The sequence below is a fragment of the Ovis canadensis genome, chromosome 12 (assembly GCF_042477335.2).
Source record: "Ovis canadensis isolate MfBH-ARS-UI-01 breed Bighorn chromosome 12, ARS-UI_OviCan_v2, whole genome shotgun sequence".
Classification (NCBI taxonomy): Eukaryota; Metazoa; Chordata; class Mammalia; order Artiodactyla; family Bovidae; genus Ovis; species Ovis canadensis.
This window is the reverse complement of record NC_091256.1, coordinates 43221691-43248807: the sequence shown is the minus strand read 5'-3', so window position 1 is coordinate 43248807 and position 27117 is coordinate 43221691. Positions and strand designations below refer to the sequence as shown.

Here is a 27117-nt window from a genome sequence, read left to right as displayed (position 1 = left end):
GACTGAGTGACTTCACTTTCACTTTAAGTTATCCTCAAATGTACTGCTGCTGCTGCTGCTGCTGCTGCTGCTGCTGCTGCTGCTAAGTCTCTCCAGTCGTGTCCAACTCTGTGCGACCCCATAGACAGCAGCCCATCAGGCTCCACTGTCCCTGGGATTCTCTAGGCAAGAACACTGGAGTGGGTCGCCATTTCCTTCTCCAATGCATGAAAGTGAAAAGTGAAAGTGAAGTTGCTCAGTCGTGTCCGACTCTTAGCGACCCCATGGACTGCAGCCTACCAGGCTCCTCCGTCCATGGGATTTTCCAGACAAGAGTGCTGGAGTGGGGTGCCATTGCCTTCTCCTCAAATGTACTACCCAACTAATATTGAAGAACAAACAGTAAAAATAACAATGTGTGTATGTGTAAGCTGTCATGTGTGACTCTTTGAGACCCCATGGACTGTAGCCCACCAGGCTCCTCTGTTTATGGAATTTTCTAGGCAAGAATACTGGAGTGGATTGCCACTTCCTTCTCCAAAAAATAACAATAGCAACCACTATCTGAACATATACTGCTTCTACTTGGTCATACTTCATGTAAATCAGCTTTGTCAATTTTCATAATAACCAGTTAAATGTCAGCATTACAATCTTTATTATAAATGGGGAAATGTAAGCTTGGGTAGGTTAAATAATTTGGAAAAATATATGTAGCTACTAAAAGATAGCATTGGAAATTGGCTCTGGTTTTTCAGATTACAGGCCTCTTTTGTTTCCACTATACATATTATATTCCAAAAGGAGTCTCTTAGTTTCTCAGATAGCTCTTCAAACCCTTTTTAACATGATGATGAATGATATAACTAAGAAAGAAAAACTGGTACAAGAAAAAATAATTAATTGCATTATAAAATCATTCAATAAATAAAATGTATCAATGAATCAGAGTTTTGTTTTTGGTTTTTTTTTGTTGTTGTTTTTTTTTAAGTATCATAGTTAAAGCATATCCTAGTACTGGATAGGGTATGAGGAACTGTCTTATATGGTCCCTGCTTTCCAGATGACTGTAATGTACTTAATTCTTCTTATCTGCTTAATATCGCTTTCTTTGAGGGAAATATCCCTCCTCTATTTTGTAGTGATGGAGAAGGCAATGGCAACCCACTCTAGTACTCTTGCCTGGAAAATCCCATGGGCGGAGGAGCCTGGTGGGCTGCAGTCCATGGGGTCACGAAGAGTTGGACACGACTGGGCAACTTCACTTTCACTTTTCACTTTCATGCATTGGAGAAGGAAATGGTGACCCACTCCAGTGTTCTTGCCTGGAGAATGCCAGAGACAGGGGAGCCTGGTGGGCTGCCATCGATGGGGTCGCACAGGGTCAGACACGACTGAAGTGACTTAGCAGCAGCAGCAGCATTTTGTGGTGAAATTATTAATTTTATTTTATTTATGTGGTATTACCTTTACAACCAGGCTTTCCTGTAGCTCAGCTGGTGAAGAATCCACCTGCAATGTAGGAGACCCTAGTTTGATTCCTGGGTCGGGAAGATTCCCCTGTAGAAGGGAAAGGCTCCCACTCCATTTTCTTGGGGTTCCCTGGTGGCTGAGTCAGTAAAGAATCCACCTGCAATGTGGGAGACCTGGGTTCGATCCCTGGGTTGGGAAGGTCCCCTGGAGGAGCCTGGTAGGCTGCAGTCCGTGGGGTCACAAAGAGTTGGACATGACTGGGCAACTTCACTTTCACTTTTCACTTTCATGCATTGGAGAAGGAAATGGCAACCCACTCCAATGTTCTTGCCTGGAGAATCCCCATGGACAGAAGAGCCTGGCGGACTACAGTCCATGGGGTCTCAAAGATTCAGACACGACTGAGTGACTAAGCACAGCACAGCACCTTTACAACCCCATATTTCATTGACCACAGAGAATATTGAGTATTGGCATATGACCTAAACCTAACCTATCAGAATATTTATGTCTTTGGCAAAGCATGGTTTTGGCTGATAGTTTGATTATTCTGGTTCACATGTCCCTTAATGTCAGATGGCCCTGCAGTTTATGTATAATCTTGGAACTGAACGATCTGATCACTAGATTTCAGCAAGCCCCACCAACAGGACACATTTACCCATTCTTCTCTAATTTATGGCCACTCTCCCGGAGTCTTACCAAGAAACAAGAATTAAGTCTCTGCTACTAATGAAACTGGCAGGCTTCTGTCCCTGTTGGGAATTTCAGACATGCCAATCACCAGCTTTCCCTCTGTCGGTTTTGAACCAACTTAGAAACAGAAAAGGGAAAATTCGGAAATAAAAATCCATGGTAACACTTCATTGGAGAATAGATCCTGCCTCTGTAACCAAAAGGCTACTTTCTCTTTCCCCTAAGAGGAGATCATAGGAACCATCAGTGACTAATACCCATGTATCTATCACGCAAGTGAACAAATAGAACATTACCAGCATGTTAGAATCTGCTTAGGCTTCCCTGGTGGCTCAGAGAGTAAAGAGTCGGCCTGCAATTCAAGAGAACCAGGTTCAGTCCCTGGGACTAGAAGATCCCCTGGAGAAGAGAATGGCAACCCACTCCAGTATTCTTGCCTGGAAAATTCCATGGACAGAGGAGCCTGGTGGGCTACATACAGTCCATTGGGTCGCAAAGAGTCAGACACGACTCAGTGACTTTCAGTTTCTTTCTTATGCCCCTACTGATCACATCCTATCCCTCAAGAGTTAACTGCTATCCTGAAAACCGTATAATAGATTCTTCGCTTTTTATAGTTTACCAACAATATATAATGGTAATAAATTGTTTAGTTTTGTTTTTGAATGTTATTTAAATTGATCATATTATAAGCATTCATCTGTGACTTGCTTCTTTCTCTAAACATCACAGATTTTGACACTCATCCATCTTTAAACAAGAATCTTTAGTTCTTACATTGTTCCTGCTTGATGGTACTTCATTATATAACTATTTTTGCTTATTCTCCTGCTGATGCATTTATTTGTGAGATAGTGCCTTGTTCCTCAAAAGGTGGTCCAAGGACTAGCAGCACTAGTGTCATCTGGGAACTTGTTAGAAATAATCTCAGCTTCGTTTCAAACCTTATGGATCATAATCTGCATTTTGACAAGATCCTGCAGTCATTTGTATGTACATTATTTGGAAATAATAATTTGGAAAGTACCAATCTAATGTACATAAATAACGTTTTTCTAGGGAATAGACCTAAAAGTAAAATTACCTGAATGTAGGATATACATTTGTTCCACTTTACTAGGTCATGCTTGTGTGTGTGTGTTCAGTTGCTCAGTCATGTCTGAATCTTTGCGACTCCATAGACTGTAGCCCGCTAGGCTCCTCTGTCCATGGGACTTTTCAGGCAAGAATACTGGAGTGAGTTGCTATTTCCCACTCTAGGGAATCTTCCTGATTCAAGGATCGAACCCACATCTCTTGTGTCTCCTGCATTAGCAGGCCGATACTTTACCATTGTGCCACCTGGAAAGCCTCTAAATGATTTTTAAAAGATTGTCCAAATTTACATCTATACTGGCAGTGGATGAAGTTCCCATTGTGTTATATCTTATAACACTTAATATCTGACTTTTAAATTATTTTCAATCTAGTAGGTGTGAAATCACATCATTGTTCTTTTATCTGCATTTCCTTGATTACTATTGAGCATGTTTTCATTTATTCATGAGGAATTTTTCTTCTGTATTAAATTAGCATTTTAACCCATTTTATTTCTTGGTTTCATAATAATAATCTGTAAGGTTTCACTAAATTCTGTATAGTTTTGCTTTCTACAATTAAATCTTTAATCCACTTGGAATTAGGTTTTGTATATGCTTCAAGATAGAACTACAACTTTATTTTTTGGGTATGAATAATTAATTTTTTAGATTCATTTATTGAATGATCTGGGGCTTCCCTTCTGACTCAGCTGGTAAAGAATCCGCCTACAATGCAGGAGACCTGGGCTCGATCCCTGGGTTAGGAAGATTCCCTGGAGAAAGGAAAGACTACCCACTCCAGTATTCTGCCTGGAGAATTCCATGGACTGTATAGTCCATGGGGTCCCAAAGAGTCAGACTTTCATTTCACTTCACTTCATTGAATGATATTTCCACAAAACCAGTTCTGCCATAGATCAAGTTTCTGTGTATGCATGGGTTTCATCCTGGATTAGCTATTCTGTTTAGCTGATCTATTTGTATATACTTGAACAAATTATATTATCTGTATTATTATAAGTTTATTTTTTAAATCTTGAGAAGTGATAGCACAAATACCTGCCTCACACTGACCCCAATTCTTGTCCTCTTCTAGGAACTCCTTAGCTTTATCTTGGGCCTGTTTCTCTTTCCTATAAATTTTTGGAATTGGTTTGTCAATTCTACAAAAAATCTTAGTTGGGTTTTTTATAGTATGTCTATATATTTTAATCAATTTGAGAAGCCTTTCTACTCCAGACTAATATATAACCTTCCATTTGCTTAAGTTTTTTTTACATGTCTGCCAATAAGGTTTTATAATTTTTAATAATAAAAGTATCAGGACATTTTCATTAGGATCAAAACCACCCCCAAGAAAAAGAAATGCAAAAAGGCAAAATGGTTCTCTGAGGAGGCCTTACCAATAGCTGAGAAAAGAAGAGAAGTGAAAGACAAAGGAGAAAAGGAAAAATATGCCTATTTGAATGCAGAGCTCCAAAGAATAGCAAGGAGAGATAAGAAAGCCTTCCTCAGTGATCAATACAAAGAAAGATGAAAACAATAGAATGGGAAAGACTGGAGATCTCTTCAAGAAAATGAGAGATACCAAGGGAACATTTCATGCAAAGATGGGCATAATAAAGGACAGAAATGGTATGGACCTAACAGAAGCAGAAGATATTAAGAAGCGGTGTGAAGAATACACAGAAGAACTATACAAAAAAGATCTTCAGGACCCAGACAATCACGATGGTATCATCACTCACCTAGAGCCAGACATCCTAGAATGCAAAGTCAAGATGGCCTTAGGAAGCATCACTGTGAACAAAGCTAGTGGAGGTGATGGAATTCCAGTTGAACTACTTCAAATCCTAAAAGATGATGCTCTGAAAGTGCTGCACTCATTATGTCAGCAAATTTGGAAAACTCAGCAGTGGCCACAGGACTGGAAAGGGTCAGTTTTCATTCCAATCCCTAAGAAAGGCAATGTCAAAGAATGCTCAAACTACTGCACAATTGCACTCATCTCACATGCTAGCAAAGTAATGCTCAAAATTCTCAAGCCAGGCTTCAGCAGTACAGGAACCATGAACTTCCAGATGTTCAAACTGGTTTTAGAAAAGGCAGAGGAACCAGAGATCAAATTGCCAACATCCACTGGATCACTGAAAAAGCAAAAGTTCCAGAAAAACATCTACTTCTGCTTTATTGACTATGCCAAAGCCTTTGACTGTGTGGATCACAGCAAACTGTGATCTGTAAGAGTTGGACATACCAGACCACCTGACCTGGCTCTTGAGAAATCTGTATGCAGGTCAAGAAGGAACAGTTAGAATTGGACATGGAACAACAGACTGGTTCCAAATAGGAAAAAGAGTACATCAAGGCTATATATTGTCACCCTGCTTGTTTAACTTATATGCAGAACACATCATGAGAAATGCTGGGCTGGACGAAGCACAAGCTGGAATCAAGTTTTCTGGGAGAAATATCAATAACCTCAGATATGCAGATGATACCACCCTTATGGCAGAAAACGAAGAAGAACTAAAGAGCCTCTTGATGAAAGTGAAAGAGGAGAGTGAAAAAATTGGCTTAAAACTCAACATTCAGAAAATTAAGATCATGGTAAATAGATGGGGAAACAGTGAAGAGAGTGAGAGATTTCACTTTGGGGGGCTCCAAAATCACTGCAGATGGTGACTATAGCCATGAAATTAAAAGACGCTTGCTCCTTGAAAGGAAAGTTATGACCAACCTAGACAGAATATTGAAAAGTAGAGACATTACTTTGCCAACAAAGGTCTGTCTAGTTAAAGCTGTGGTTTTTCCAGTAATCATGTATGGATGTGAGAGTTGGACTGTAAAGAAAGCTGAGCACCAAAGAACTGATGCTTTTGAACTGTGGTGTTGGAGAACTCTTGAGAGTCTCTTGGACAGCAAGGAGATCCAACCAGTCCATCCTAAAGGAAATCAGTCCTGAATATTCATTGGAAGGACTGATGCTGAAGCTGAAACTCCGATACTTTGGCCACCTTTTGCGAAGAACTGATTCATTTGAAAAGCCCCTGGTGCTGAGAAAGATTGAAGGCAGGAGAAGGGGACAACAGAGTATGAGATGGCTGGATGGCATGACCGACACAATGGACATGAGTTTGAGTAAACTCTGGGAGTTGGTGATGGACAAGTAGCCTGGTGTGCTGCAGCTCATGGGGTCACAAAGAGTCGGACATGACTAAGCAACTGAACTGAACTGAACTGAACTGAATTCTTAGGTAGTTTATATTTTTGTTTCTCTTATAAATAATCAAACTTTTAAAATTATAATTTCTAACCAGCTCTTCCTGTTGTATAGAATACACTTTACTTTTGACTGTTGATTTTTGCATTCAGCAATATTGCTAAATTATGATTATTTATGTATTCTGTTGGATGGAATTTAATAAAATCAGATTACCCGCAAATAATGATGATTTTGTTTTTCTTTCTTATAAGTATGCCTTCTATTCCTTTTATTCTTACATGTCTAGAATATCAAATACAATCCTTTTTAGAAGGGTGATAGCAGCGCTTCTTATTTTATTCACCATCTCAAAAGGAAGACTCTCATCATTTCACTATTTTGCATAATATCTGTTACAGGTTATGAGTTAAACTTTACCTGATTAAGGAAGGTCCTTTTTATTCCAAGCTGGCTGTGAATTCTTTTTATGACTTGTTAAATATTCAAATGTTTTTCTGCTTCCACATAAATGTTTGTATAGTTTTTCTCTTTTTACTATGTAAATCTGATAGATAATAGTTATTAATATTTCCATATTAATAAACTTGTATTTCTAGAATAAGCTAACTTGGTCTTGATGAATTATCTTTCATACACATTTATAGATTACATTTGCTAATGTTGTTTAGGTTTTTATGTGTGTGAATATACATGAGTCGGAGCGGCCTGTGGTTTTACTCCCCTTGTATATCCTTTAATACATTTGATACCAAGACTATGCTAGACTCATCGTGTAAGTTAGGATTAGTCTTTCTTTTCTGTTCTCTTCGCTTGTGGCTCAACTGGTAAAGAATCTGCCTGCAATGCGGAGACCTGGGTTTGATCCCTGGAGAAGGGAAAGGCTACTCACTCCAGTTATTCTGGCCTGGAGAATTCCACGGACTGTATAGTCCGTGGGGGCACAAAGAGTTGGACACAACCGAACAACTTTCACTTTACTTCTATTCTCTGAGAGATTTTATTTAAGATTGGAAATATATGTTCCTTGAATATTTGATGGTAACTTGCATAGAAATCTACCTGGATCTGGACTTTTTGAGTGTGTGGGGGAAGATTTTATAACTATTAATTCAATTTCTTTAATGGTTAAAATGCTACTTTGGAGTTCTAATTCTTGTAAAATTCATTTCTGTAGTATTTTTCCAGAAATTCTTCCGTGTCTTCAGTTAGCAATGTTAGTATCAATTTTTATGTCATAAAATTTCCCATAATATCCTCTTATATTTTTGTTTAATCTTTGCAGTAGTTGTAGGTATGCCACTCTTTTATCATTTCTAATATTTTTATTTGTGCCTTCCTTTTGTTTTCTTATTTTTTTTTCCTAGAGATATTTTTATTTTATTAGTCTTTTCAAAGAACTATATTTCGGCTTTATTGAGTTTTTCTACTGTTGTCTACTTTATCTCAATTTGTTTTTTATATTATTTCTTTTTTTGAGTTTGTTTTTCTGAAACTTACTAATCTAGTTATTTAGTCTATTACATAGATCTAAGACTTCCTTTTTATCAAGTGTATGTTTAAGGAAGTAAAATTTTTTCTAAATACCTCTATATTGGAATATATCATAGTCGTAATATTTCGTTACTGCTCGGAAATAATAGTCTAAGAGCCACTATAATTTGTTTGGCAAATATGCTGTATAGGAATGCATTTTAAATTTACAGACATGAGTCCTTTCAATTATTATTTTGTTACTGAATTCTAACCTAATTTTATTATTATCACAGAAGTATTAGAATCAAATCTTTGGCCTAGCATGTAGTCAGAGTTTATAAACATCTCACGAGTACCTAAAGAAAATTTATTTTCCTATTGTTGGATAGCATATGCTATTTATGTCCAGTAGGTCAGTTGTGTTAAGTGTACTGTTCAAATCTTTTGTACTTATTTGACTCATGAGTTGATAATTGGCTAAAATTTCCCACTATGGTGGTAGACATGTCACTTTTGCATGTAGGTGCCTAATTTTTTGCTTTATGCTTTGAGGGTATCTTTTAGGTGCACATAACTTTGAATTATTAAGATTTTTTTGAAGAATTGAAACTTTGTAGTGACCGTGTTTATCACTTGTAATGCTTTTCTCCTTTTGTTCAGTTTTGTGTTATATTAATACACAATCTCTTGTGGTGCCATGTAAGTTCTAGGATTATTTGTTCTAGTTCTGTGAAAAAAAATCATGTGTATTTTGATAGGGATTGCACTAAATCTGTAGATTGCTTTGAGTAGTATAGCCATTTTAACAATTTAAGAATTAACAATTAAGTTAAAAATTAAAAACTAAGTTAACAATTAACTCTTCCCCTGCAAGAAGATGAGATCTTTCCATTCCTTTAAATTATCTTCAGTTTACTTTATCAAGGTTTTACAGTTTTCCAGTGTACAGATCTTTCACCTCCTTGGTTAAGTTTAATTCCTTTTTTTTCTGGATGAGATTTTCAACAGGATTTTTAAAATTTTCTCTTTCTGATATTTCATTGTTAGTCTAAAAATTCAATGGATTTCTGTGTATTAATCTTTCTATTCTGCTAGCTTATTGAGTTCCTTTATTAGTTCTAATAGTTTTTGTGTGGAGACTTCAGGGTTCTTTACATAGAGTATCGTGTCATCTGCAAATAGTTTTACCTCTTCCCTTCCAATGTGAATAACTCTTATTTATTTCTCTTGTCTAATTGCTGTGAAGCTCTCTTATAAATTCTTCCCTTCCAAAATCTTCCTTATGTTTCAGTCTCTTTTTTGAATTTCTCATTTTGTTCTTATACTGTTTTTCTAATTTCTTTAAATTGTTTTGTTGTTGTTGTTGTTGTTGTTGTTGTTGTTCTCTCATAGCTCTCTGAGCATCTTTAGAACCATATTTTGAATTCTTTGTCAGGCTATTCATGTAATCCATTTCCTTAGGATTCCTTGCTTGAGTTTCCTGTGTTCCCTAAGTGGTGTCATGTTTCCCTGATTCTTCACTGTCCTTGTAGCCTGTGTAGGTGTCTGCACATTTGAAGAAGCAGTCACCACTTCCAGAAATCATAGACTGACCTCACGAAGAGAAGACCTCCACCTGTGGTTGTGCATGCTGGAGCATGCTGTGACCACCAGTCTAGTGGTATGGGGTGTCATGTGGAGGGGCATGTGCTGGCTCTGGATCCGGTGTGGTCCAATGTCTCATCAGTTTAGCCCACTAAGGTCCAGAACATTGACAGTTGCATGGTGTTTACCAAATGCTGCAGGGTGTCCACAGTGACTGCAAGGGCTATCGTAGTCCTCAGCAGTGCCTCCAGGTACAGTAGATAGGGACCAGGGCAGGCAGTAGTGGTGGCCCAAGCCAGGACTCTCTGCATCCTCAGCTTCAAAGGTTAGTTTTAGGTGCCTGTGTGCTGACAGGGGATGTTTTTGAAAAACTTCATACTTTTTGAACTTCGGACATATCGCCTATCAAGATTTTTAGTACTTAGTTTCAGTAGCTTTCTCATATATCAGATTGGACATATGAAATATTATTTTCATCATATGGTCTTAGGAACTTACTGCATGTACATTTACTGATTCCCAAGACATCTTCATTTTATTTTGTACTTAATGATGTACTAAGCACTATGAAAAATTGATGCTTTTGAACTGTGGTGTTGGAGAAGACTCTTGAGAGTCCCTTTGACTGCAAAGAGATCCATCCAGTCCATTCTGAAGGAGATCAGTCCTGGGTATTCTTTGGAAGGACTGATGCTAAAGCTGAAACTCCAGTATTTTGGCCACCTCATGTGAAGAGTTGACTCATTGGAAAAGACCCTGATGCTGGGAGGGACTGGGGGCAGGAGGAGAAGGGGATGACAGAGGATGAGATGGCTGGATGGCATCACTAACTCAATGGACGTGAGTTTGAGTGAACTCCGGGAGTTGGTGATGGACAGGGAGGCCTGGCATGCTGCAATTCATGGGGTTGGTTGCAAAAGGTCGGAGCTACTGAGCGACTGAACTGAACTGAAGTACTACGCACAAAAGAAATCACAATCCTGAGTCATTGATTTTTAGAGGTTATGTGATTTTAAAAATAACAGCTATCTTTACAGTGAAAAATTACTTTCTAAACAACATATAAATAAATATACAAGTAAATTTTCTTCTTTCAGAAAATTTACACTGAAAGGCTATAAATGAAACATTTGCAGTGCTAACTGATAAATTTTATCTTGACATAAATTAAAACATGTAAACTCTATAGGGTTTTTTTTTTTTTTTTTTTTTTTGGCCTTGCCATGTGGCATGCAGAATCTTAGTTCCTGGAGCATGGATTGAACCTGTGCCCCCTGTAGTGGAAACAGGGAGTCTTAACCATTGGGCCATCAGGGAAGTCCCTAAACTATGGACTTTTTAATGTGCATTGATCATGTCAAATTAGCTTACAGTATTATTCAGGAAGAAGTATATAGATTCATGCCCCTCAGCAAAAATTATATTTAATTATGGACATGAGCTTTTTTTTTAACATTTAGTATTTAATCATTTATATGTCCATAATGGAATATAAGGGCTTCCCAAGTGGCTTAGTGGGTAAAGAACCCACCTGTCATTGCAGGAGATGTAAGAGACACAGGTTAGATCCCTGGGTTAGATCCCTCCTCCCCACAGAGAGAGGAGCCTGGCAGGCTACAGTCCACAGGGTCACAAAGAGTTGCAAACAACTGAAGTGACTTACACACAGTGGACTATAAACAGAATATTCTTACTCTTTGGGAGAAAAGTTATGACCAACCTAGACAGCATATTAAAAAGTAGAGACGTTACTTTGCCAACAAAGGTCCATCTAGTCAAGGCTGTGGTTTTTCCAGTAATCATATATGGATGTGAGAGTTGGACTATAAAGAAAGCTGAGCACCTAAAAATTGATGCTTTTGAACTGTGGTGCTGGAGAAGACTTTTGAGAGTCTTGGACTGCAAGGAGACCCAACCAGTCCACCCTAAAGGAAATCAGTCCTGAATATTCATCGGAAGGACTGATGTTGAAACTGAAACTCCAATACTTTGGCCACCTGTTGCGAAAAGCTGACTCATTTGAAAAGCCCCTGATGCTGGGAAAGATTGAAGGAGGGAGGAGAAGGGGATGACAGAGGATGAGATGGCTGGAGATGGCATCACCAACACAATGGACATGAGTGTGAGTAAACTCCAGGAGTTGGTGATGGACAGGGAGGCCTGGCGTGCCACAGTCCATAGGGTCACAAAGAGTCAGACATGACTGAGCAACTGAACTGAACTGATGTTGAAAGTAGATTATTTAACTGAATATTTAGGATTCTGTTTACTAAAATATGATTTTTCTTTTTCCCAACAGAAATTTTGTTCACAATTTAACCCAGGTAATACTTTTTTTAAAGTTTTTGTATACTTCTTCACATATTACCACTGTATTATTTTTCTCTTCCATATTTACCAGACAAGGAATTTTCAAAACTAATTCTCAACATAATTTACTTAGAGCAGAGGTTACTCAAGGTATGGACTGAGATCCCCTAGGTCTTCACAAGCCTTTTGAGGAGGTCCGCGAGGTCTACACTTTTCCAACTATATATCTGTCTGAATAGATTTCCCCCCATATACTTCCACCAGAATACCATATACCAACAGCTCGAACGTAGAAGAACTGATGATAATCCAGCTGTCTCTTATTAAGCCAAATATTAAAGAGATTTCACAATGTAAAACAACCATTCTTCTTACTATTCTTTATCTTGGAAAATAATTATTTTTTTCATAAACATGTTGCCATTTCCTACTCCAGGGGATCTTCCTGATTCAGGGATCAAACCCATATCTGCTGTGTCTTCTGCACTGGCAGGTGGGTTCTTTACCACTAAGCCACAGAGGAAGTCCCCATAAACATGTTAATTAATATTAATATATAATGGGTTTATTGTAGATGTTAAAATAAATTAATAAATGTCTTTAAATAGTCTCAATTTTTATTTGTTATACGGTAATAAATATTGATAGGGCTAACTGACATAAAACAAAAGCTCTGTGGAAGTCTCAATAATTTTCAAGCCTATGAAAGAGTCTTTGAGATCTAAAAATTTTGACATGTGGGTTAAAGGCTGATTTTAAGTATGACAGAGAGATGTATTCCAAAATTTGAAAACTGAAATAAGGTGGTAATATTTGGACATTAAATCTCCATAAATATTTTCATATTTTCAAAGCAATGATATAATGGAAAGAAGAGGCAGAAAGAAAATAATGATAAATAAAACTTCCTATATTCGATCAAGATAGTTGAATGAGCTCATGTGTCCGTATGTATCCCTATCCAAACCCAACTGACATTATAGGATTATTTACTAAAGCTATAACAATGCAAAAAGAAGAAAGTATTATCAGTAGATAATGAATTTTAAGCTAGAAAATAGAAACTTCTAAAAGTAAAATTTTTATTATAGACCCAAATAATGCAGAATAGCCTCCATCTTACTCAAAACATACAGAAATGCCATTACAAAATATGTGTGTGTGCATAATATCAGTGCAGACTTTTACATTAATATTGGTATATGTGCATGTATAGAATGTAAAATCAATTAAAGGAATTTCCTAGTTGTCACAAGTCACTAAAGAACTAAAATCCAGAGTTAGATAAGGTTGAATTCTGAAGTAAGTTTATTATACAAAATATAAGCCCTGGTAGACAAAGGGTGATGTTTTAACGTGTATGAGAATAGAAAATGAAGTTTCCGACATATGGGAGAAAGAGATGCTGAAATTAACCTCCCTATATGAAGCTAGGATTTATTAAAGATTTGTGAAATGAAAACTAGTAAAGCTCCACTCTCTGGCTAATTGCAAATAAATGATGATACACCCTTTTGGGGACTGTAAACAGACAAGGAGTTACCGTCACAGAGTTTCAGATGAATGTCCAAGTTAAACTGCTCTCAAGAGGTTGGAGAACCTAGAGCCAACTAGTAAACTCAAAAATGCAAGTAGTGAAACACATAGGGCCTAGGCAGAGGTGATTATAAAACTCATTTAATAACCAAGAGTGTATAAGACTCTCTTAGCAAATAAATGCTCTGAAAATAATCTCAAAATAAAAGGCATAAACCACAGGAAAAGACATACTGCCTGGAATATATACATATAAACTGCAGAAAGTTTATACTTTTCAAAACAAAAGATGAGGACCATTTGAAGAATTCTTTTTCTCCAATAATTATGGAGAATTCTCCAGGGCTTCCTTGATAGCTCAGTTGGTAAAGAATCTGTCTGCAATGCAGGGGACCCCAGTTCGATTCCTGGGTCAAGAAGATCTGCTGGGGAAGGGATAGGCTACCCACTCCAGTATTCTTGGGCCTCCCTTGTGGCTTAGCTGGTAAAGAATCTGCCTGCAATATGAGAGACCTGGGTTTGATCCCAGGGTTGGGAGTATCCTCTGGAGAAGGGAAAGGCTACCCATTCCAGTATTCTGGCCTGGAAAATTCCATGGACTGTATAGTCCATGGGTCACAAAGAGTGGGACATGACTGAACGACTTTCATTTTCACTTATGATGTTTTCTCCACAGTTCAAGACATGAGTTCTCAGACTGAAAAACTGAAGTACCAGATGCAGTAAATAATGAACAAATGAACTATTTAATATGCTGATACATCTAAATAAGTATTGACAGTCAAATATTTAAATAATGACTAATTTTTTTAACAAAATGACATTAAAATAATAGCTAACAAAAATAGAAAATGAAGGAGAATTTAGATTTGCAGCATCATATCCTTCCAGATGTTCAAGCTGGTTTTAGAAAAGGCAGAGGAACCAGAGATCAAATTGCCAACATCCGCTGGATCATGGAAAAAGCAGGAGAGTTCCAGAAAAACATCTATTTCTGCTTTATTGACTATGCCAAAGCCTTTGACTGTGTGGATCACAATCAACTGGGGAAAATTCTGAAAGAGATGGGAATACCAGACCACCTGACATGCCTCTTGAGAAATCTGTATGCAGGTCAGGAAGCAACACTTAGAACTGGACATGGAACAACAGACTGGTTCCAAATAGGAAAAAGAGTATGTCAAGGCTGTATATTGTCACCCTGCTTATTTAACTTCTATGCAGAGTACATCATGAGACATGCTGGACTGGAAGAAACAGAAGCTGGAATCAAGATTGCCGGGAGAAATATCAATAACCTCAGATACTCAGATGACACCACCCTTATGGCAGAAAGTGAAGAGGAACTAAAAAGCTTCCTGATGAAAGTGAAAGAGGAGAGTGAAAAAGTTGGCTTAAAGCTCAACATTCAGAACATGAAGATCATGGCATCCGGTCCTATCACTCCATGGGAAATAGATGGAGAAACAGTGGAAACTGTGTCAGACTTTATTTTTGGGGGCTTCAAAATCACTGCAGATGATGATTGCAGCCATGAAATTAAAAGATGCTTACTCCTTGGAAGAAAAGTTATGACCAACCTAGATAGTATATTCAAAAGCAGAGACATTACTTTGCCGACTAAGGTCCGTCTAGTCCAGGCTATGGTTTTTCCTGTGGTCATGTATGGATGTGAGAGTTGGACTGTGAAGAAGGCTGAGTGCCAAAGAATTGATGCTTCTGAACTGTGGTGTTGGAGAAGACTCTTGAGAGTCCCTTGGACTGCAAGGAGATCCAACCAGTCCATTCTGAAGGAGATCAGCCCTGGGATTTCTTTGGAAGGAATGATGCTAAAGCTGAAACTCCAGTACTTTGGCCACCTCATGCAAAGAGTTGACTCATTGGAAAAGACTCTGATGCTGGGAGGGATTGGGGGCAGGAGGAGAAGGGGACGACAGAGGATGAGATGGCTGGATGACATCACGGATTCGATGGTCATGAGTCTGAGTGAACTCCGGGAGTTGATGATGGACAGGGAGGCCTGGCGTGCTGCGATTCATGGGGTCACAAAGAGTCGGACATGATTGAGTGACTGAACTGAACGGATATATATATATGTATATATACCCTTTGGGTCAATAATCCCACTCCTGGGAATCTAATGAACAGAAATATTAATAAAACCTCTAGTATATACTGCTATATGGAAAATGATCCATATTTTGTAGCATTGTAATGTGGTAAAGCAAACCAAACCTGGAGCCACAGTAAATCTTCATTATTATAGAAATTGATCTGTAAATTACAGTATAACTATATCATAAAATATTGTCCAGTCACTATGAGTTGACACTGGAGAAATTCAATGATTTATATTTGAGTGAATAAAAAGAATGTGGAAAGTATGTATAATGTGATCCAATTTTTTTTTAAAGAACATGTTAAGATGCTTCTTTTTAAAAATACATGTACACATGTATGTATATATATCTCTGCAAATTCATAGCATGGAGAAAAATAGGGAAAAATAAAAACTAGTTGTTAAATTATGTAGGTTGAGAGAAGGTAAAGGGAGGATAAAAGGGAGGTGGGGAGGGAGGGCAGGAAAAGGGGAAGGAGAAAGAGAGAAAGGAAGGAAGGGCAGCAATATATGGGGATAATAAAGAATCTAAGGCAAACATGTTTTCATGTGTACACACATATGTCTATGCAACTACCACACAGATCAAGATGTAGAAGATATAGAATGTTCCTTAGGTTAAAAACTTCTACAAATTAGTAAATAAAAGACTAATAACCCAATGGGGCTTTCCTGGTGGCTCAGCAGTTTAGGAATCCCCCTCCAATGCAGGAGATTCGGGTTCAGTCCCTGGGTTATAAGATCCCCTGGAAAAGGAAATGGCAACCCACTCCAGTATTCTTGCCTTGGAAATCCCATGGACAGAGAAGCCTGGCAGGATACAGTCATGTGGTCACGAAGAGTCAGACATGACTTAGTGTCTAAACGACCACCACCACAACAACCCAATAGAAACTGAGCAAAGGAAATGGATAGATAGTTCACCAGACAGGAAACAGAAATAGAATACAAATATATGGAAAGATGCAGATTAAAACTGCATCAAAAACCATTTTTCATCCATCAGGCTGACAATATTCAAATGTATGACAATACATCACATTGGGAAAGCTGTGAAGAAAAGAGGAAATCTCATACATTGCTGATGAGAAGGTATATTGTTAAAACTTCAATGGAGAAATAATTTAGCAGAATCCTTAAAAACTACAAATGCGTATTCTCTGTGACTCATCAATTCTCCTTTTAGGAATACTCCAAGGTACAAAGTAATATACGTTCAGAGCTGCTCATTCCAACTTTGATTGTAATGGAAAATGATGTAAACAAATATTTATTAGTAGGTTACTTGTTAAATTATGGTTCCTCCATAATTTGTAATAATATGTAAAATAGTATGAAATATTCATGAGAGCATTTAAAGATCGAAGATATAACTTTAAGTGAATATAATGTTCAAAAATGCATTTAATATACTAGTATTTACATAAAATGGAGAAAAGTAACATTGGGTATGGACAAAAATTTTATGGAAATATAGAAGAAACCTTATCAATAGTAGTCACTTGCAGGGTGTGGGAAGTAAGTGACAAAGCATAAGGTGGGAGAGAAAATTTTTGCCGTATTTGTCATATAATTTACTTTTATAATAGAATAAAATGTCTATTCAAGAAGAAAATAAAATAATTAGATCTACATCTATTGAGATGACTGTGGTATATCAAGTGACAAAAGCAAACTATGAATGTGTGTGTGCTTAGTTGCTCAGTCATGTCTGACTCTTTGTGACCCCATGGACTGCAGCCCACCAGGCTCCTCTGTCCATGGGGATTCTCCAGGCAAGAATACTGGAGTGGGTTGCCATGCCCTCCACCAAGACCAGTGTAATTTCATTTTTGTAAAAAGTGTATGAGTGTGTGGGGAGGCTGCTGTGTCTATTTGTGGGTGCAGAAAATGACATATAGGCATTCATATAAAGCTTTAATATTACTTACCTCAGGAGTGTAGAGGATGTTATTAATTCTTTGGATTGTTTCTCTTGTTAAAAACAACACACACTAATTTTGATTTTTTAAATTGAGGTATTTGAAAATTTAAAAACAAATTAAAACATTTTTATAGTTATATTTTGCCACAGCTAAAAATGAAATTTGTCCAAAATGTAAAGAAATGCGAACACATTTTATTTTGTAGATTGTCATTTTATGGATATATGATCCGGAAAACGCGGACCCCAGCGAGTTGCTATGGAATGCCAGTGAACCTTCCCTAGTAGGTGAAAACATTATTATTTTCATAGATAAAACAATATGCTACATTTCTTTTTTAAGAGCTGTGAATAATTTAAGTAGCCTAAAACTAAATACATTTTAATTATCCACTAAATTTAGTTTACTCATTATAGTGATTTTGAACTTGTGCTCAATCACTATAATTATAAATCTTTCTTTAGAATTCTTATTGAGCATTCTCCATATTTTCTGTGAACCTCATTATCCACAAAGGGGCTGACCATTAAAATGCTTTAAAGGTGTTCCTTGAGCATCTACTTTGAAGTCATCCTTCAGAAATCTGTCTAGTTCTTTATTGAATGCTTTACCACTGGAAATTAATAAAGTACAAAACAGTGCATAAATAAGTCCTTCCTTTTATCTGTTACAAATTTACCTCTTTCAAGATTCAAGTTTTTTCTTCTGTTACAATTAAAATGTACAGAAGAGAAACATAAAATGAAAAGTTTTCGTAGAGGATTCTCTATGTCTTAATTAGTCTAGATCTGAGTTTTTCATAGCATGTTGTTATGACTCATGGTAATTAAATTCATAAGAGATAGACTGATAAGTCAGAATGACAACCAGTCAGTTATTTTATTTGACAATGACTTCAGAGGGAATAAAATAAATTAATGGTAATTAAACACCTGGAGTAACAGGCAGATTTGGCCTTGGAGTATGGAATGAAGCAGGGCAAAGGCTAATAAAGTTTTGCCAAGAGAACGCACTGGTCATAGCAAACACCCTCTTCCGACAACACAAGAGAAGACTCTACACATGGACATCACCAGATGGTCAACACCGAAATCAGATTGATTATATTTTTTGCAGCCAAAGATGGAGAAGCTCTATACAGTCAGCAAAAACAAGACCAGGAGCTGCCTGTGGCCCAGATCATGAACTCCTTGTTGCCAAATTCAGACTGAAATTGAAGAAAGTAGGGAAAACCACTAGACCATTCAGTTCAGTTCAGTTCAGTTCAGTTGCTCAGTCATGTCTGACTCTTTGCGACCCCATGAATCGCAGCACGCCAGGCCTCCCTGTTCATCACCATCTCCCGGAGTTCACTCAGACTCACGTCCATCGAGTCAGTGATGCCATCCAGCCGTCTCATCCTCTGTCGTCCCCTTCTCCTCCTGCCCCCAATCCCTCCCAGCATCAGAGTCTTTTCCAATGAGTCAACTCTTCTCATGAGGTGGCCAAAGTACTGGAGTTTCAGCTTTAGCATCATTCCTTCCAAAGAAATCCCAGTGTTGATCTCCTTCAGAATGGACTGGTTGGATCTCCTTTCAGTCCAAGGAACTCTCAAAAGTCTTCTCCAACACCATTCAGGTATGACCTAAATCAAATCCCTTATGATTATACAGTGGAAATGAGAAATAGATTTAAGGGACTAGGTCTCATAGCCTGATGAACTATTGATGGAGGTTTGTGACATTGTACAGGAGACAGGGATCAAGACCATCCCCAAGAAAAAGAAATGTAAAAAAGCAAAATGGCTGTCTGGGGAGGCCTTACAAATAATTGTGAAAAGAAAAGAAGTGAAAAGCAAAGGAGAAAAGGAAAGATAAAGCATCTGAATGTAGAGTTCCAAAGAATAGCAAGGAGAGATAAGAAAGCCTTCCTCAGCGATCAATGCAAAGAAATAGAGGAAAACAATAGAAATAGGAAAGACTAGAGATCTCTTTAAGAAAATTATTATTTTTTTTTAAACAAGAAAAATTTATTTATTTTTAAACCAACCATACTTCACTTTATTTTTTTATTTTTTTAAATTTTAAAATCTTTAATTCTTACATGCGTTCCCAAACATGAACCTCCCTCCCACCTCCCTCCCCATAACATCTCTCTGGGTCATCCCCATGCACCAGCCCCAAGCATGCTGCATCCTGCGTCAGACATAGACTGGCGATTCAATTCTTACATGATAGTATACATGTTAGAATGTCATTCTCCCAAATCATCCCACCCTCTCCCTCTCCCTCTGAGTCCAAAAGTCCGTTATACACATCTGTGTCTCTTTCCCTGTCTTGCATACAGGGTCGTCATTGCCATCTTCCTAAATTCCATATATATGTGTTAGTATACTGTATTGGTGTTTTTCTTTCTGGCTTACTTCGCTCTGTAAATCTTTAAGAAAATTAGAGATACCAAGGGAACATTTCATGCAAAGATGGGCTCAATAAAGGACAGAAATGGTCTGGACCTAACAGAAGCAGAAGATATTAAGAAGAGGTGGCGAGAATACACAGAAGAATTATACAAAAAAGATCTTCACGACCCAGATAATCATGATGGTGTGATCACTCACCTAGAGCCAGACATCCTGGAATGTGAAGTCAAGTGGGCCTTAGGAAGCATCACTACGAACAAAGCTAGTGGAGGTGATGGAATTCTAGTTGAGCTATTTAAAATCCTAAAAGATGATGCTGTGAAAGTGCTGCACTCAATCTCTTTCTGATTTACTTCACTTAGTATGATAATCTCTAGGTCCATTCATGGGGCTGCAGATGGCCTTATTACATTTTTATGACTTAATAATATTCCACTATGTATATGTACCATACCTTCTTTATAGAATTTTTCTTAGAGCTTCCAGATATATTTGAAATATGCTTTCTAAAGGATGTGTTGTTTTGAAGGTAGGCTTATATAGAAATAATTCTAAAGATTAGTTTTGGAAACTCCATTACATATTTCATTGATATTAAAACTAAGAGTATTTAAGAGCCTCCATAATCTCAGTTTATTCAGGACTCTGTACATAGTATTTTCAACATGTTATAAATTATATTATGATATTTATAATTCATAAAGGTCTACTGGGGAGGAGACCATATATACTAGGGAAAAAGTAAAGCTGAATCTTGAGAATGCGGTAAATTTATAAATGTAAGCAATGTTTTAACTAAAATAATAAATTTAATATATCATGGTGTAATTTCAGGATAACTTTGGCTATGAAAAGAGTAAAGAGAGAAACCTTTTTTTTTTTTTTTTTTTTTGCAGTATTCCTCAGTACTTAGCAAGCAGTTTGCGGCTTTGGGACAGAAGCCTTTCATATATACAATTCTGAAGAGAAAAGTTTATTTTCCACAAGAAACAATGGAGGATGGGTATTTAATTTTTTAATTTAAGATGTTAAATTTATCTTTAAAATTCAGTAAAATTATTATCAGAACTTCAAGATATTTAAAAACCCCAGTGGAATTTCATGGAGTATCTTCTATGTAATTTCTAAGTAGTTTCTTTTAACACATAAAAATTGTAATAATCAGAACTGGTTACCAACTCAGAAAATACCAGTCCCAGTCCTGGATTAGGTTCACAATTTGTTTAAATAGCTAAAGGTCAATGAAAAAGTCTCATTCAGGATAGTAGCAAATCTTTACAATACTGCAAAATGTTTTCTGCTGGTTCTTTAAAATGAGCCACGGTGGTATGACTGATAGCACAGTTATTACCATTATTTCAGTGCAGGGGCATACACACAAACACACATCTGAAAAGTAAAACTGGTTATTATTAAAGTTAGTAGGTGATCATGGGGTTTAAACAAACTTTTTTGAAATTTTATTTTATTGAAGTATAGTTGGTTTACAATGTTGTGTTAATTTCTACTGTATAGCAAAGTGATTCAGTTATACACACACGCACACACACACACACACACATTCTTTTCATGTTCTTTTCCATTATGGTTTGTCAAAAGATACTGAATATAATTCCCTGTGCTACGCAATAGGACCTTGTTGTTTATCCATCCTATATATACTGGTTTGCATCTGTTAATCTCAGTCTCCCAGTCTATCCCTCCTCATTCCTCCCTTCCTTGGCAACTACAAGTCTGTTCTTTATGTCTGTAAGTCTGCTTCTATTTTGTAGATAAGTTCATTTGTGTCATATTTTAGATTGCACATATACGTGATAGCATATGGTATTTATCTTTCTCTTTCTGACTTACTTCACTTAGTATGATAATCTCTAGGTCCATTCATGTTGGTGCAGATGGCCTTATTGCATTCTTTTTATGACTTAATAATATTCCATTGTGTATATGTACCATACCACTTTATCCATTCATCTGTTGATGGACACTTATGTTCTTTCCATGTCTTGGCTATTGTAAATAGTGCTGCAGTGAACACTGGGATGCATGTATCTTTTCAAACTGTAGTTTTGTCCAGATATATGCCCAGGAATGAGATTGCAGGGTCATACTGTAACTCTGTTTTTCATTTCTTGAGGAACCTCCATACTGTTTTTCATAGTGGCTGCACCAATTTACATTCCTACCGACAGTGTAGGAGGGTTCCCTTTTCTCCATACCCTCTCCAGCATTTATTATTTATAAACATTTTTAATGATGGCCATTCTGATTGGTTTGAGGTGATACCTCATTGTAGTTTTGATTTGCATTTCTATAATAATTAGCAATAAGAACATCTTTTCATGTGTTTATTAGCCATCTGTATGTTTTCTTTGGAGAAATGTCTGTTTAGATCTTCTGCCCATCTTTTCATTGGGTTGTTCAGGGTTTCTTGCTATTGTATGAGCTATATATAGATTTTGGAACTTAATCCCTTGTGGATCACATAATCTGAAAATATTTTCCCCCAGTCTGTAAGTTGTCTTTTCATTTTGTTTATGGTTTCCTTTGTTATACAAAAGCTTTTAAGTTTGGTTAGGTCCCATTTGTTTATTTTTGCTTTTATTTCTACTGCCTTGGAAGACTGACCTAAAATAACACTGGTACAATTTATGTCAGAGAATGTTTTGCCTATGTTCTCATCTAAGAGTTTTATGGTGTCATGTTTTAAAGTCTTTAAGCCACTTTGAGTTTATTTTTGTAAAGCTTGTAAGGATTTGTTCTAACTTCATTGATTTATATACAGATAGCAAGCCTTCCGTAATCAATCAAGCACCTAGGCTTGATTGATAATCCAAGGCTGTATATTTTCACCCTGCTTATTTAACTTATATGCAGAATATATCATGAGAAATACCAGACTGGATAAAGCACAAGCTGGAATCAAGATTGCCAGGAGAAATAGCAATAACCTCAGCTATGCAGATGACACCACCATTATGGCAGAAAGCAAAGAAGAACTAAAGAGCCTCTTGATAAAAGTGAAAGAGGAGAGTGGAAAAGTTGGCTTAAAACTCAACATTCAGAAAACTAAGATCATAGCATCTGGTCCCATCACTTCATGGCAAATAGATGGGGAAACAGTGGAAACAGTGACAGACTTTATTTTGGGGGGCTCCAAAATCACTGCAGATGGTGACTGCACCCATGAAATTAAAAGACAATTTCTTCTTGGAAGAAAAGTTATGACCAACCTAGACAGCAGATTAAAAAGCAGAGACATTACTTTGCCAACAAAGGTCCATCTAGTCAAGGCTATGGTTTTTCCATTAGTCATGTATGGATGTGAGAGTTGGACTATAAAGAAAGGTGAGCACCAAAGAACCGATGCTTTTGAACTGTGGTGTTGGAGAAGACTCTTGAGAGTCCCTTGGACTGCAAGGAGATTCAACCAGTCCATCCTAAAGGAAATCAGTCCTGAATATTCATTGGAAGGACTGATGCTGAGGCTGAAACTCCAATACTTTGTCCACCTGATGCCAAGAACTGACTCACTGGAAAAGACCCTGATGCTGGGAAAGATCAAAGGTAGGAGGAGAAGAGGGTGACTGTGGATGAGATGGTTGGAATGCATCACTGACTCAATGGACATGAGTTTGAGCAAGCTCCAGGAGTTAGTGATAGACAGGGAAGCCTGGTGTGCTACATTCCATGGGGTCACAAAGAGTCAGACACGACTGAGTTACTGAGCTGAATTGAACTGAGGCAAAGGGCAAGGTGCTTATAACTAAAATATTTAGTACTTCCAGACAACAACCTTATAGTTTAGTGGGCAAGACAAGTAAACAAATAGATGCTGTGATAGAAGTGAACCCAAGGTGAAGTGGAATATATAGAAGGTGTACCAACTGAGGCTTGGAAGGTGCACTAAGGCTCAGAGAGGACTTTCCTAAAGAGGTGACATCTGCATTATTGAAAGAAAATAAAAGTCAGCCAACTGAAGGAGCCTTTCAAACAGTGGGGCAACATATAGGAGGGCCTTCAAACAGAGACCTGAGAGAGCAGATTCATTCTAGGAGATCAAAATTCAATTTATGGTTAAAGTGAAGGGTGATTTTAGAACATGCTCAAACAATTTAGAACATGCATCCACTTAAAATAAGCTGCTGTATACATAGATTGTTATATAAGAACCTCATGGTAACCACAAACCAAAAGCCAATAGAGTCACCAAAAATAAAGAGAAAGGAATGCAGGTATTGCACTAAAGTCATCAAAATAGAAGCAGAGATAGTAAGAGAAGAAGAAGGTAACAGAGAACAACAACAGCAACATAAGTAACCAGAAGACAATTAACAAAATGTCATGTATATCAATGCCATTTTGTTTGTTTTTAAGTACATATATATCAATAATTACTTCAAATGTAAATGAACTAAATGCTCCCATCAAAAGATACAGGGTGATGAATGGATTGAAAAACAAGACCCATATACATGCTGCCTATAACAGACTCACTTCAGATCCAAAGACATACACACAGACTGCAAGTGAAAGGGTGGAAAAAGATACAGGCATACCTTATTTTATTGTGCTTTACTTTATAATTGAAGGCTTTTAGCACCTCTGCATCTGTCAATACTCTCAGTACCATTGTTATAACAGCAGTTGTTCATTTTGTGTCTCTATGCCACATTTTGTAATTCTTGCAATATTTCAAACTTTTTGTTATTGTTTATGTTATTATATTATATTTTATGTAATAATAATATTAATGACTATAGCCATGAAATTAGAACATGCTTGCTTCTTGCATGGAAAGCTATGACAAGCCTAGACAGCAGACAGAATATTAAAAAGCAGAGACATCACTTTGCTAACAAAGGTCCATATAGTCAATGCTACGGTCTTTCCAGTAGTCAGGTATGCATGTGAGAGTTGGACCACAAGGAAGACAAAGTGCCAAAGAATTGATGCTTTCGAATTGTGGTGCTGGAGAAGACTCTTGGGAGTCCTTTGTACAAACCAATCAATCCTGAAGGAAATCAATCCTGAATATTCATTGGAAGGACTGATGCTGAAGCTGAAGCTCCAACAGTTTGGCCACCTGATGCAAGGTGCCTGATGCTAAGAAAGACTGAGGGCAAGAGGAGAAGGGGGCAACAGAAGATGACATAGTTGGATGGCGTCACAGACTCAATGGGCATGAGTTTGAGCAAACTCTAGGAGATAGTGAGGGAGAGGGAAGGAAGCCTGGTGTGCTGCAGTCCATGGGGTCACAAAGAGTCAGACATGCTTTGTGACTGAAGAACAACAAGTATTAATGGTGGTCTATGATCAGTGATCTTTGATACTACTATTGCAAAATGATCACAATTAGCTGAAGACTCAAATTTTGGTTAGTATTTTTTACCAATAAAGTCTTTTTGATAAAGTTATATATGTTTTTCTTTTAGACAGTTGGACACTCAATAGACTACAGCATGTACACCTAATATTTCTATGCACTGGGAAACAAAAACAATCATGTGACTTGCTTTACCTCAATATGTGCTTTATGCAATGGTCTGGAACTGAACCCATAATATCGCCAAAGAATGCCTGTATTCCATGAAAATGAAAGCAAAAATACAGCTGGGGTAGCAATATTTATATTGGACAAAACAGACTTTAAGATGAACTGTAATGGAAGACAAATTGGAACATAAATAATGATAAAGAGATCAATCCAAGAAGAATATATAACACTTGTAAATATATAAGTACCCAACTTAGGAATACCTAAATACATAAAGGAAATATTAACAGACATAACAGGAGAAGTTGACAGTAATACAATAACAACAGGGTCCTTTAAACCCCACTTATATAAATGGGCAGATTATCTGTACAGAAAACCAATAAAGAAACACTGGCATTAAATGACATATTAAAACAGATGACCTTATGAGATGCATACAGAGCATTTCACTCCAAAACTTCAGAATACACATTCTTTTAGGTACACATGGAGTATTCTCCAGGATAGGTTACATGTAAGAACACAAATGAGTCCCAATAAATTTAAAAAGATTGAAATCATATTGACCATTTTTTCCAGTCATAATGGTTCAGTTCAGTTCAGTGACTCAGTCGTGTCTGACTCTTTACAACCCCATGAATTGTAGCACGCCAGACCTCCCTGTCCATCACCAACTCCCAGAGTTCACTCAAACTCATGTCCATCAAGTCAGTGATGCCATCCAGCCATCTCATCCTCTGTCGTCCCCTTCTCCTCCTGCCCTCAATCCCTCCCAGCATCAGAGTCTTTTTCAGTGAGTCAACTCTTCGCATGAGGTGGCCAAGGTACTGGAGTTTCAGCTTTAGCATCATTCCTTCCAAAGAAATCCCAGGGCTGATCTCCTTCAGAATGGACTGGTTGGATCTCCTTGCAGTCCAAGGGACTCTCAAGAGTCTTCTCCAACACCACAGTTCGAAAACATCAATTCTTCGGCGCTCAGCTTTCTTCACAGTACAACTCTCATATCCAAACATGACCACTGGAAAAACCACAGTCTTGACTAGACAGACCTTTGTTAGTAAAGTAATGTCTCTGCTTTTGAATATGCTATCTAGGTTGGTCATAACTTTCCTTCCAAGGAGTAAGCATCTTTTAATTTCATGGCTGCAGTCACCATCTGCAGTGATTTTGGAGCCCCCAAAAATAAAGTCTGACACTGTTTCCACTGTTTCCTCAGCAATACATGAACCGTGAACTTCCAGTTGTTCAAGCTGGTTTTAGAAAAGGCAGAGGAACCAGAGATCAAATTGCTGACATCTGCTGGATCATGGAAAAAGCAAGAGAGTTCCAGAAAAACATCTATTTCTGCTTTATTGACTATGCTAAAGCCTCTAACTGTGTGGATCACATAAACTGGAAAATTCTGAAAGAGATGGGAATACCAGACCACCTGACCTGCCTCTTGAGAAACCTATATGCAGGTCAGGAAGCAACAGTTAGAACTGGACATGGAACAACAGACTGGTTCCAAATAGGGAAAGGGGTACATCAAGGCTGTATATTGTCACCCTGCTTATTTAACTTGTATGCAGAGTACATCATGAGAAACGCTGGGCTGGAAGAACCACAAGCTGGAATCAAGATTGCCGGGAGAAATATCAATAACCTCAGATATGCAGAAGACACCACCCTTATGGCAGAAAGTGAAGAGGAACTAAAAAGCCTCTTGATGAAGGGGAAAGAGGAGAGTGAAAAAGTTGGCTTAAAGCTCAACATTCAGAAAATGAAGATCATGGCATCCAGTCCCATCACTTCATGGCAAATAGATGGGGAAACAGTGGAA

General features: G+C 37.5%; 1 protein-coding gene across 1 annotated transcript in view; it reads left to right on the top strand.

The window, feature by feature from the left end:
• Window positions 1–27117, top strand: part of CATSPERE (catsper channel auxiliary subunit epsilon) — a 152645-nt gene that overhangs the window by 29348 nt on the left and 96180 nt on the right. Inside the window, exons 6-8 of the mRNA XM_069545510.1 lie at window positions 11810–11834; window positions 17606–17683; window positions 20695–20801. Of these exons, the coding sequence (XP_069401611.1) occupies window positions 11810–11834; window positions 17606–17683; window positions 20695–20801 (210 nt within the window). The remainder of the gene's footprint in view (window positions 1–11809; window positions 11835–17605; window positions 17684–20694; window positions 20802–27117) is intronic.